Genomic DNA, 13,136 nt, shown 5'->3' on the forward strand with positions numbered 1-13,136 from the left:
TTTTGTCATATTGGCCAGGCTGGTCTCGAGCTCCTGACCTAGGTAACCCACCTGCCTCGGCCTCCCAAAATGCTTGGATTACAAGCGTGGGCCACTGTGTTTGGCCCAAAACTATTTGTACCATATGGTTTTGAATGCCACATGGCAAATTTGTTTTCACGTGGTAATTTTATCTTTCTGAATTTTATGTCTGCAGCAGCGTTGAATATTAAGTCATGTAGTATAAATCAAGTATTCATTTTCCATCAGAAAAATTTTTCCTACACAGTATGTTTTTGACAGCAGCCTTTACATCCTTGTTTTGCAGACTATAGATGAGAGGATTGAGCATGGGAGTCATCACTCCATAGAAGAGGGAGATGAGGGCCTCAATTATGTCTTCACTACCAGAATCAGCAGAGACTTTAGACTCAGGCTTTGCGTACATGAAGAAGATGGTTCCATAGAATATAATCACCACTGTCAGGTGGGCTGAGCAGGTGGAGAAGGCCTTATGTTTTCCTTCAGTGGAAGGAATCCTCAGAATAGTGGCAACAATAAATATGTAAGAGATGGAAATTACTAACAATGGAATGACCTAAACAATCAGATTTGACCCTGTCATACTAATTATATTGATTGAAATATCATCACAGGCCAGTTTCAAGATAGCCAGAATTTCACAGACAAAATGGTTAATGACATTATTAGCACAGAATGGTAACTGCATTGCAAGAGCTGTCTGCACTACTGAGTCCACAAGCCCAGTGACCCAGGACATAGCTGTCATGGCCACATAGGCACCATCGCTCATGATGACAGGGTATCTTAGTGGGTAGCAGATGGCCACATAGCGGTCAAGTGCCATTATGCCTAAGAGTATGCACTCCGTGGCCCCCATGGCAAAAGAAATAAACATTTGCACCATACACCCACAGAAGGAAACCGTTTTCTTTACTGCCAGAAAGCTGGCAAGAATTAGTGGGACAGAGGAACTTGTGTAGCAAACATCGAGGAAGGAAAGGTTACAGAGGAAGAAATACATGGGAGTGTGCAGGTGAGAATCACAGATGATAACTGAGATAAGGACTCCATTTCCAAGCAGAATCATCAGGTACATCCACAAAATTAGAACGAAGAAAACTGTCTGGAGCTTTGGGTAGGCAGAAAGCCCTACCAGGACAAATTCTGTCAACGTGGAGTCATTGGTCCTTTCCATATTACATACACTGTTCTCCAACAGAACTCTGTGAATGATAGAACAGGAATATGTTAATACAGTGTCTGTGAGAGCTACTTTTAAGAATCATATTCTGTAGTATTGCAGTTCTGTATTTGGATGCAACAATATAAGTTTGGGGAAAATTTCTTCCTGTAAAACCCAGGCCACTAGAGCAGGAATCCTAACCTAATTGTCCCAGAGTTAAGAGAGAACACATATGATTACAGGATCTTTGGATCCCAATCCACTTTATTGCTATTTCCACAAGTTCTGCCTCTTAACCCATTGGCTGCAAATCAGTGTCCTACAGCCTGGATTCAGCAGACAGGTGTGCTTTGTTTGGCAGTGATTGTCTGTACTGTGTTTAAATTCGAAATAGAGATCGACATTCTAATCAACAGATGCGGTATAAAAATCTGTGCCTTCAGCTTGTCTTTGAATAAATTAGAATATTTGAAAACATTAGACCTGTCTCTGTCATGGAGCTTAGTTATATTAATAACTGACGCATTGGATCCAATGCATGTCTCTCCATTCTACCAGACTACTATCCTCACTCTCTCTTGTCACTGGAGGTGAATATAAGTTATTAATGAACATGTCGTTCTCATGTTATTCTCAGTTGTTGGTTTCAATTGTTTATATTACCTGGCAGGATCTTATATGGATTTGGAATCTTGACCCATGGCTGCAGGGCCAACTTATCTAGTAGGCACAGTACGCCCACCATATTGTGAGAAACCTAGGAAAATGTTTTGATTTCTTTTAAAATATGAATAAAAAAGTGAACTTTAAATTTTAATAAATACTATATTTGTTTTATAACGATAACGATACAGAAATAAAATATAACTTTTAAATCTTTATGGAATTAAGCCCCCAAAAGGCCAAAAAAAAAAAAAAAAAAAGTGCCTAGGCACATCAAAATCATCAAGTGGCGCCTGTGTGGTTGAGCATCTTTTGAAAACTCAGTCTGGACAATACGGGTGGTATAGTAGTGTTAATTTCTTGCATAATAACCTCTTTAGGAGAATAACCTCGCTGAGAAAAGGAACATACTTCCATATTCCTCCAATATCTTTTTTCAAAGTATAATGAGGAAGTATCATTCAAAGAAATGATGTTTTAAAAAATTGAATAAATTAAAAATATTTACAATGCGCCAGTTTTATCACAGGCTTTGATTAAAATATGTAATGGTGTTTATCGTAGCCTCTACCTTAATTTATTTTCACACATGCAACAACTAAAGAATCAATTGTGATCATAGTGCTTGTATTCAAAATATATACATTGAACTAAACCAATGATGTCTAACCATTAATTATTGAAAAATAAAATTTATAACGAATATATATAAAACAAATAAAAGAAAATTTCTCCAGTTGAAGTTACACTAGTGTACAGAGGAGAAGAAAACACCATACTTTACTTGTTTATTCACTCTTACTCCCTCAGTTAAGTTTAAGAGGATTCCAGGGAGCACAGTTTTAAAATCGTCAATGCACTACATAAAACATAACATTAATAATCTGCATTTTAATCCTTTAATCAAAAACAATAATAATAAAATAGTAATTTATGTATTGATTATGCCAGATACATTTCTATTTTTTTTATTCATAACAACCCAAGGAAATGGGACTATTATTGTAGGAGATAAGAATTATCCTTTCTTAAACATTTGGTAAACATCATCAGTGAATTATGGATGAATAGACTTAAGGAAAAAAGTAGTAATTATTTCAAAAGATGCAGAAAACACATTTAGTAAAGTTCAATTTATAATTTTTATAGAAACTATCTGAAATTCTCAAGCAGAAGGTAATGTTCCGAACTTCAAAGAAAACTATATACCAAAAAAACGATATTAAGTTACTATTCACTAATACTTAATGGAGACAGTTTATACATTCTTAAAGTTTTTTTGTTTTGTTTTGTTTTTTTTGAGACAGGGTCTTGCACTGTCACCCAGGCTGGAGTGCAGCGGCACAATCTCAGCTAACTGCAACCTCCGCCTCCTGGGTTCAAGTGATTCTCCTGCCTCAGCCTTCTGAGTAGCTGGGATTACAGGCGTGCACCACCACGCCCAGCTAATTTTTGTATTTTTAGTAGAGACAGTATTTCACCATGTTGGTCAGTCTGGTCTTGAACTCTTGACCTCAGATAATCCGCCTGCCTCAGCCTCCCAGAGTGCTGGGATTACAGGTGTGAACCTCCACACCCGGCCATTTTATGCATTCTTATTCAGATCTGGAATAAGATAAGGATGCCCACTTTTATAGTTACTCTTTAATATAAAATTGGTAGTCTTGGTTAAAATCATAAGACAAGGAAATGACTGAAGTATAGATTAAAAAAGACAAAAATTTAAGGCCAGATGAGAAAATGAGTAAGACTTCTGGAAGCAAGCTTAACAGAAAATCAATAGCTTTCTGTATATTAACAACAAATGATAAAATGTTTATCTCAACGAGGCATACATAAGACCTTTACAGAAATTCTTCAAAAATTATAATGAAGGGCATAGTAGAATATGAGTAATTGAAAAGGTATGACATGTAATAGGTAGGATAAAAATATAAGAATGCTGTCATTTCCCTCTCAAATTAGTCTATACATTCAATTGAATCCATTAGAGATTTAGCTGTATTTTTTTAGGGATACGAGTACTCATCCTAAATTCATGTGAAAGAATAAAAGTGTACAACTTGCATAGTCAGTTTTATAAGAGAAAATATGAGGGAGCATCCTGTCCCAGCCAGAAAAGAAACGTAGTTTTAATAGAAGGGACTGTCATAGATTAAAAAAAATAATAATAAAAGAAAAAGAGCAATCGACTTCTGATGCCATAAAAACAACATAATATGGATTAAGTGAATAAAAAATTGAGGTACTTACAAAATTTTATAGGAGTGTAGTTAGACCAAACATTTTAAAATAAAGTTTTCATCTAGGTAAAGAAAACGTCAGTTATAGAGTAGATGGTCAGCAATGGAGAACAAAAGGAAGTTTCCAAGGTCTGGTGAAGGCAGGGTTCACCCAAGGAATTTCAGTCTTGTGGTCCTACTGGAAAGGTTATCCTTAGTGTGGAGGAAAATGAATCTGGTGTTTGTATTAGCCTGATGCCATGAACTATGCCATTCACATAAGTAATCCTCTTGATCTGACAGTGTGTTCCCTTCCAATGACAAGCCCGCATTCAGGTAACTTGCATATAAAGAACGAATGAGCAGAGAAAATTGGTAGCTGCTTCCCCTGGGCCTTTGTTTCTCATTGTAAAGCTTGGCACTATACTTTCTAGTCATATCTGTGAGCTCATGTGAATCTACACCTGTGAATGAGATTCAGCCTCTTCTTACTTATCAAATCAATTTTAAGTCTGTGGGACTAAGGGACAGAATGTGGACCTTGGTAAAATCACCACAGCATTGGTATGTAGTGAGGTATGTTGGTAGGAAATCAGTCACCTTTCCCCGGGGAATCCTCTGAATCACTACACGTTTTATTCAAACACCCAGATTAAGTACAGATGCACTTCAAAGAAGGAGAAATCTGAGAGAGGGGTAGCACAAGATTTCATCACATTAATTGAATTTGGTCCTGATGAGCTGAGAGGGAAATGCCTCAGGTAATAGATTGAGGCTAAAAGGCATCAGTGGGAATTCTGAAGAAAAAGACAATTACAGGAGGATAGCAGGAAAAGAAAAAAAAAAGAGGAGAGCTGCTTTGCCAATTTGTGATGAATATCAAATGTAGAATTAAGGAATTATTATTTATTATCTAGGCAATTGGGAGCCATTGGAGTTTTGATCAGGGGATATTAAAGCTGAAAACACACACAAACACGCAAGATTGTTATGGGAATATTCTTCAGGGTCATGTACTTTTCTCCCCAATATTTGACGGTGACCTATGCTTTGTAGTTCTGCAAGTGTTTTTCACGGCAATTGTTGACACCTTCTTTGGTTTGTAGAGAAGCTGACTCAAAATTCATCTTCTTTGGAAATGGACACATAGTAGTTCATTTTAGGCTAAATCGATAAGAAACCATTTGATTTTAATAATTTATTTTATTTTTTAATTTTTTGGCTTTTTTATTTTACATACTTTAAGAATTCTTTTTTTTAACAATCAGTTATTTTATTTTATTTTGGTTTTTAAATTATACTTTAAGTTCTAGGGTACATGTGCACAACGTGCAGGTTTGTTATATGTATGTATACATGTGCGATGATGGTGTGCTGTACCCATTAACTTGTCATTTACCTAATTTATTTTATTTTCTAAAAAGAGACAATCCTGTTTCCTCTGAGTTTTTAGCTAAGTTTTAGAATAATCAGTGGAAACTAAAGTGTTTGTAGTTTCAGTTTGAAGGAAAGGCCAAAGTTTTGTTGAGTCCTTCACAGCTAGATCTTAACTGATTGCTTTAGCTATTAAACTAATGAAACTCCTCAGGCTAACTGCCCCATCCTGCCTTGGTTTTCCAGTTGGTTTCCCTTCTGTGAAAGTGACTTCATTGAAACCCAGAGAAAAAGAAAAACATCCCAGTTAATAAGATAAAGGACTTATGCCCTGCAGGTTATAGGAACCAAACCCTTCTTCTATTCATGTCCCCAGCCCCCCTTTTTAAAGAAAGCTTTTGTCTCTTCCGTCTCCCCATAGTTTTCTTCTAGAAGTAGTAAGTACATTAAGGCATTGCTCATTATGTGAAAAAGCACACATTCCCTTTGTCTTCAGTTTTCGCATAGAGGCCCTAGGGTGTATTGAACATTATTAGCAATAGTAGTCAAATGCACATGAGCTGTAAAGAATCTTGGCTGCACCTTTTATGAGCTTTGTAGCATCGTGCTGCATTTCTAGCTTCTCTCAGCTCAGTACAAAAAACTTAGCATATATGATAACAGTTAAACTCAGATCAAGCTAACGAGCCTCTGTTAGCCCCACTATATAAGTTTATGGTAGAGAGTAGGAACTTAAAACACATTCGATTCTTTTTTGGGTCATAATTAGTTACAATTAAAAGTGTATGTGAACAAAAGCTACATTCTTAGGCAAAGAATAAACAGACACTGGTCACTGGTAATTCTGGTCCAAAGAGCTTCCAGAAAAGGTTAGTGGAAGAGGTAATTTGCATTCCTTCATATTTACAGAAAATTATATGCAATTTGAATTACATTCATATTCAGTTATAGAAAATGTATTTTTTGTCTTATATAATTTGAACTCAACAATTCTTTTGAATGTAACCACACAGGTGATATGATGTCTCAGCTATTTTAAAAATGCTTTCAAACATAGTGGGCACCGCAGCTGCTGAAAATGGTCAAATTATAGTATTGCAGTTCTACACATTTGGAACAGAGAATTATTATTATTATTTTTTTTTAGCAGATTATAGGTCCAATAATAGTGTTCAAATTGCTTGGCTCTTGAAGAAAATGGGAGAGAATACATCTGTCTTGCAATGATGTTTCTAGGTTAGAGCACCAGACAGCAGAATCTAACGTTCTCATTCTGTCTTCTGGGGGGAAAGGAGAGAAGAGGCAGAATAAATGTTTTTGAAGAGGCAGGTGACACTGGAAAAGAACACTGAACTTCATTTTAGAGTGTGTAGATTTGAAACTCAAAGACTTGGAAACTCCTTTTTTTCTCTTCTTTAAATGAGGCGGATTCCTACCTAAGAATTCTGTTGTGAATGTTACCCAGACAAAGATCTAACACATAATGCAAATCTCTGGGTTGCTCAATGATGAAAACATGACAGATGAAAAATTAGATATGTCCAGTTAAAGCATATAAAATTAAAATCTATAATTGAAAAACAATATTTCTAAAACAAGAAGATGGAATATGCCATCATTTATGTACCTCTGAGCCTGAGGAATGGTTTCCTTTCCTTGGTTTGAGACCAGTCTTCTCAACAGCTGTCTTACTTGACCACCTCAAAAAATGTTCTCCATTTTATGTAATCATTTTCGTGATAAAGTGAGGGGATATAAGTGAGAATTAGATAGCAAGCAGAATGCTGTAATTATTTTCTTTAAGTTTCCACTTACCTGTAGTTTATTTCTCGGGTAAAACTCATAGATGAAGCTATATAAAATTCTGAAACTCAGGTGTAGAGTTTCTAGTTTAATCTTGGAGAAAAAAGATACAGGTCCAAGGGTTCTAGGGGCTTTTATGGTGACTTAAGTGTTTTGCTACATTTTGAGCATCAGAAACATCCTCCAAAGGACCGGCCATTACAACAAGGCAATTTAAATTCTTTTTGGGGTTACTCAGGGAGGGGTCCAATATTTACACCAAATTAAAGGTAAGAAGGTAAACATGGAGCATTAAAAACTTTCTAAAACTCCAGGGATAATGTCATCAGACCCAATTATATCATATAATTGGTATATGCTTGTTCTAATGCAATTCAAATAGTAAATATATTGCTGTCTGCATTATCACAGTATGTGAAGATTTTGAGACCCCAATAAGCAGAAAAAGTCTTTATTAAAGTATTGTTTTTTATTTTTAAGAATTATCTGAAAACTTTCCATAATCAAATGAATAAATCACTCTCATCTGCCTAATGCTTTCAAATATCTGATGGAGTTCTTAGAATACTACCATGAGTTAATATAATCATTCCTATTAGACAGATCTAAGCCTGAGATAAGAAGTTCACCTGTTTTGCTGAAGGTTGTCCAGCCAGCATATAAAAGAATAAAAAATATCTTAAATCTACCATTTGTGACTCTAGCTCCTGTAATCAATCTGTGACACTGCCCCGTCTCTCACTCATAAGAACCCAGAATGAGCTTTTAGAATATTGCATCTACATTCTGCAATGAGTACAGAAAAGCTAGGCTAGAAATAGGTAAACAATTTAAGCTGACAAATATCATTAAAATTGTTTAAATGAGCTTTACTTTTTCTCTAGACCCATGTCAGAATTGAAGCATGTGGAACAGAATATAACCTCTGATTAAAAACAATTCCTCTTTGATTTTATTAATTTTTAAATTTTATTTCACTTTTCAGTGATATATAATATTTGCATATATTTATGGGGTATGTGTGATATTTTATTATTTGTGTAGAATGTGCAACAACGAAGTCAGAGTATTTAAGTTAAGATATCCATCACCTTGAACATTTATTATTTCTATGTATCGGGAACATTTCAAGTCCTCTTCTCTAGCTGTTTTGAAGTATATACTATTGTTGTTAACTATAATCATTGTACTCTCTGCTATTGAACATTGGAACTTATTCCTTCTATCTAACTGTGCATCTGTACTCATTACTCATTAACCAACCTGTCCTTTTTCGTTTTTTTTTTTTGAGACGAAGTCTCACTCTGTTGCTCAGGCTGGAGTGCACTGGTGCGATCTCGGCTCACTGCAACCTCCGCTTCCTGGGTTCAAGCAGTTGTCTGCCTCAGCCTCCTGAGTAGCTGGGATTACAGGTGCCCGCCACCATGCCTAGCTAATTTTTGTATTTTTAGTAAAGACGGGATTTCATCATCTTGGCCAGGCTGGTCTTGAACTTCTGACCTTGTGATCCACCTGCTTTGGCCTCTCAAAGTGCTGGGATTACAGGCATGAGCCACTGTGCCCGGCCTAGCCAACCTCTCTTTAACATTGCCCTCCCACTCCCAAACACCCTTCTCAACCTCTGATAACTATCATTCTATTCTTTTTGCCCCCAAATTATCTGTGATGTATTTACTGTAATTTTTTAAAAATTTCAATAGATTTTTGGGGAACAGGAAGTGTTTGGCTACATGAGTAAGCTCTTTGGTGGGGATTTCTGAAGTTTTAGTTCACCTGCCACGTTAGTAGTTTACATTATACCCAATGTGTAGTCTTTTATCTCTCACCCCCTCCCAAACTGTTCCCAAATCCTTAGAGTCCATTGTATCATTTTTATGCCTTTGCATCCTCATAGCTTAACTCCCACTTATAAGTGAGAATGTACGTTTGATTTTCCATTCCTGAGTTACTTCACAGAATATAATGTGAATATTGCTCTCCAGTTCTATCCAGGTCACTGTGAATGCCATTATTTCGTTCCTTTTTGTGGTTGAGTAGTATTCTATGATGTATATATATACCACAGTTTCTTTATCTACTTGTTGATTGAAGGACATTTGGGCTGGTTCCATATTTTTGAAATTGCAAATTGTGCTGCTGTAAACATGCGTGTGCAGGTATCTTTTTCGTATAAAGACTTCTTTTCCTCTGGGTAGATACCCAGTAGTGGGATTGCTGGATCAAATGGTAGTTCCACTTTTAGTTCTTTAAGAAATCTCTACACTGTTTTCCATAGTGGTTGTACTAGTTTACATTCCCATCAGCAGTGTAGAAGTGTTTCCTTTTCACTACATCCATGCCAACATTTATTATTTTTTTATTTTTAAATTATGGCCATTCTTGCAGGAGTGAGGTGTTATCTCATTGTGATTTTGTTTTGCATTTCCCTGATCATTAGTGATGTTGAGCATTTTTTCATGTTTTTTGGCCATTTGTATATATTCTTTTATTTTTATTTTTATTATTACTATTTTTTGAGATGGAGTCTTGCTGTGTCTTCCAGGCTGGCCTGCAGTGGCATGATCTCAGCTCACTGCAATCTCCGCCTTCCAGGTTCAAGTGATTCTCTTGCCTCAACCTCTGAGTAGCTGGGATTACAGACGTGCACCAGTATGCCCAGCTAATTTTTGTATTTTTAGTAGAGACAGGGTTTCACTATGTTTGTCAGGCTGGTGTCGAACTCCTGACCTTAAGTGATCTGCCCACCTAGGCCTCCCAAAGTGCTGGGATTACATATGTGAGCCGCCACAACCAGTTCATTTGCTTATATCCTTTCGAGAATTGTCTAGTCATGTCCTTTGCCCAATTTTTGATGGGATTGCTTGTTTTTTTCTTGCTAATTCATCTGAATTCCTTGTAGATTCTGGATATTAGTCATTTGTCAGATGTATAGATTGTGAAGATTTTCTCCCACTCTGTGGGTTTTCTGTTTACTCTGCTGATTGTTTCTTTTACTGTGAAGAAGCATTTTAGTTTAATTAAGTCCTATCTATTTATCTTTGTTTTTGTTGCATTTGCTTTTGGGTTCTTATTCATGAAGTTTTTGCCTAAGCCAATGTCTAGATTTAAATCCTTGATCCATCTTGAGTTGGTTTTTATATAAGCTGAGAGATGAGAATCAAGTTTCATTCTTCTACAAGTGGCTTGCAAGTTAATTATCCCAGCACCATTTGTTGAATAGGTTGCCTTTTCCCCACTTTATGTTTTTGTTTGCTTTGTTAAAGATCAGTTGGCTATAAGTGTTTGGCTTTATTTCTTGGTTCTTTGTTCTGTTCCATTGATCTAAGTACCTATTTTTATACCAGTATCATGCTGTTTTGGTGACTATGGCCTTAGAGTATAGTTTGAGGTCAGGTAATATGGTGACTCCAGGTTTGTTCCTTTTGCTTAGTCTTGCTTTGACTGTACGGGCTCTTTTGTCGTTCCATATGAATTTTAGAATTGTCTTTTCTCATCCTTTTAAGAATGATGGTGGTATTTTCACGGGAATAGCATTGAATTTGTAGATTGCTTTTGGCAGTATGGCAATTTTCACAACATTGATTCTACTCATCCGTGAACATGGGATGTGTTTCCTTTTGTTTGTGTTGTCTATGACTTCTTTCAACAGTATTTTCTTTGTAGAGGTCTTTCACCTCCTTGGTTAGGTATATTCCTAAGTATTTTAATTTTTTTGCAGCTACTGTCAAAGGGGTTGAGTTCTTGATTTGATTCTTAGCTTGGCCACTGTTGGTGTGTAGGAGAGCTACTGATTTATATACATTAATTTTGTATCCTGAAACTTTGCTGAATTCATTCATTAGATCTAGGAGCTTTTTGGAAGAATCTTTAGGGTTTTTTAGGCATACAATCATATCATCAGCAAAGAGTGACAGTGTGACTTCCTCTTTTTCTTTTTCTTTTTTTTTTTGAGATGGAGTCTCACTCTTGTCACCTAGGCTGGAGTGCAATGGCACAATATTGGCTCACTGCAATCTCCTCCTCCCGGGTTCAAGTGATTCTTCTGACCCAGCCTTCCCAGTAGCTGGGATTATGGGTGCCCACCACCACACCTGGCTAATTTTTTGTATTTTTGGTAGAGATGGGGTTTTGCCATGTTGGCCAGGCTGGTCTTGAACTCCTGACCTCAGGTGATCCATCCACCTCGGCCTCCCAAAATACTGGGATTACAGGCGTGAACCACCGTGCCTGACTGTGACTTCCTCTTTACCGATTTGGATGCCCTTTCTTTCTTTCTTTGTTTCTTTTTTTAAATTTTTACTTTAAGTTCTGGGATATTTGTGCAGAATGCATAGGTTTGCTACATAGGCATACATGTGCCACAGTAGTTTGCTGCACCTATCAACCCATCATCTAGGTTTTAAACCCTGCGTGTATTAGGTATTTGTCCTAATGCTCTCCCTCCCCTTGGCCCCACCCACCAACAAGCACCAGTGTGTGATGTTCCCCTTCCTGTGTCCATGTGTTCTCATTGTTTAACTCCCATTTATAAGTGAGAACATGCGGTGTTTGGTTTTCTGTTCCTGTGTTAGTTTGCTGAGAATGATGGTTTCCAGCTTCATTCATGTCCTTGTAAAGGACACGAACTCATTCTTTTTTATGGGTGCATAGTATTCCATGGTATATATGTACCACATTTTCTTTATCCAATCTATCATTGATGGGATGCCCTTTATTTCTTTCTCTTGCCTGATCGCTCTGGCCAGGATTTCCAGTACTATGTTGAATAGAAGTAGTGAGAATGGTCATCCTTGTCTTGTTCCAGTTCTCAGGGGGAATGCTTTCAACTTTTCCCCGTTCAGTGTTATGTTGGCTGTGGGTTTGTCACAGATGGCTTTTATTATCTTAAGGTATGTCCTTGATTTTGATGAGGATTTTAATCATAAAGGGATGCTGGACTTTGTTAAATGCTTTTAATCATAAAGGGATGCTGGACTTTGTCAAATGCTTTGTCAAACTTTGTCAAATGTTTTTTTGAGGTGATCACGTAATTTTGTTTTAGTTCTTTTATGTAGTGTATCACATTTGTTGACTTGCATGTATTAAACCTTCCCTGCATCCCTGTGATACAGCAAAGGCAGTGCTAAGAGGAAAGTTCATAGCCTTAAATGTTTACTCCAAAAAGGTTTATGTGTTAGGCGAGTCTCTTGAAGACAGCAGATACTTGGTTGGCGAATTCTGTTTTTCTGTATCCTTTAAGTAGAGCAATTAGGTCATTTACATTCAACATTAATATTGAGATGTGAGGTACTATTTATTCATTGTGCTGTTTGTTGCCTGAATACCTTGTCTTTTTTCATTTTGTTCTTGCTGTACAGGTCCTGTGAGATTCATGCTTTAACAAGGTTCTCCTTTGGTGTATTTCAAGAATTCCAAGAATTAGAGCTCCTTTAGCAGTTCCTGTGGTGCTGGCTTGGTAGTGGTAAATTGTCTCAGCATTTGTTCATCTGAAAAAGAATGTATCTTTCCTTCATTTATGAAGTTTATTTTCACTAGATGCAAAATTCTTGGCTGATAATTATTTTGTTTAAGGAGGCTAAAGATAAGGCTCCAATCCCTTCTAACTTGTAGGGTTTCTGATAAAAAACCTGCCATTGATCTGATAGGTTTTTCTTTATAGGTTAGCTGATGCTTTTGCCTCACAGTTCTTAAGATTCTTTTCTTCACCTTGACTTTAGATAACCTGATGACTATGTGCCTAGGTGATGATCTTTTAGTGACAAATTTCGCAGGTGTTCTTTGAGCTTGTTGTATTTAGATGTCTAGATTTCTAGCAAGGTCATGGAAATTTTCCTTGATTATTCCCTCAAATATGTTTTCCATTTTTTTTTTTTTTTTTTTTTTTTTTT

The 13,136-nt window shown here is 36.6% G+C and overlaps 1 protein-coding gene across 1 annotated transcript; it reads right to left on the minus strand.

The window, feature by feature from the left end:
* Window positions 1-235: 235 nt before the first annotated feature.
* LOC108537147 (olfactory receptor 13C8-like) lies at window positions 236-1,198 on the minus strand. Its single transcript, XM_017884294.1, is given in 1 exon segment — window positions 236-1,198. A coding segment is annotated over 1 exon segment (963 nt).
* Window positions 1,199-13,136: the final 11,938 nt, after the last annotated feature.

The sequence above is a fragment of the Rhinopithecus bieti genome, unplaced genomic scaffold (assembly GCF_001698545.2).
Source record: "Rhinopithecus bieti isolate Rb0 unplaced genomic scaffold, ASM169854v2 scaffold_12088, whole genome shotgun sequence".
In the NCBI taxonomy this organism is placed as follows: Eukaryota; Metazoa; Chordata; class Mammalia; order Primates; family Cercopithecidae; genus Rhinopithecus; species Rhinopithecus bieti.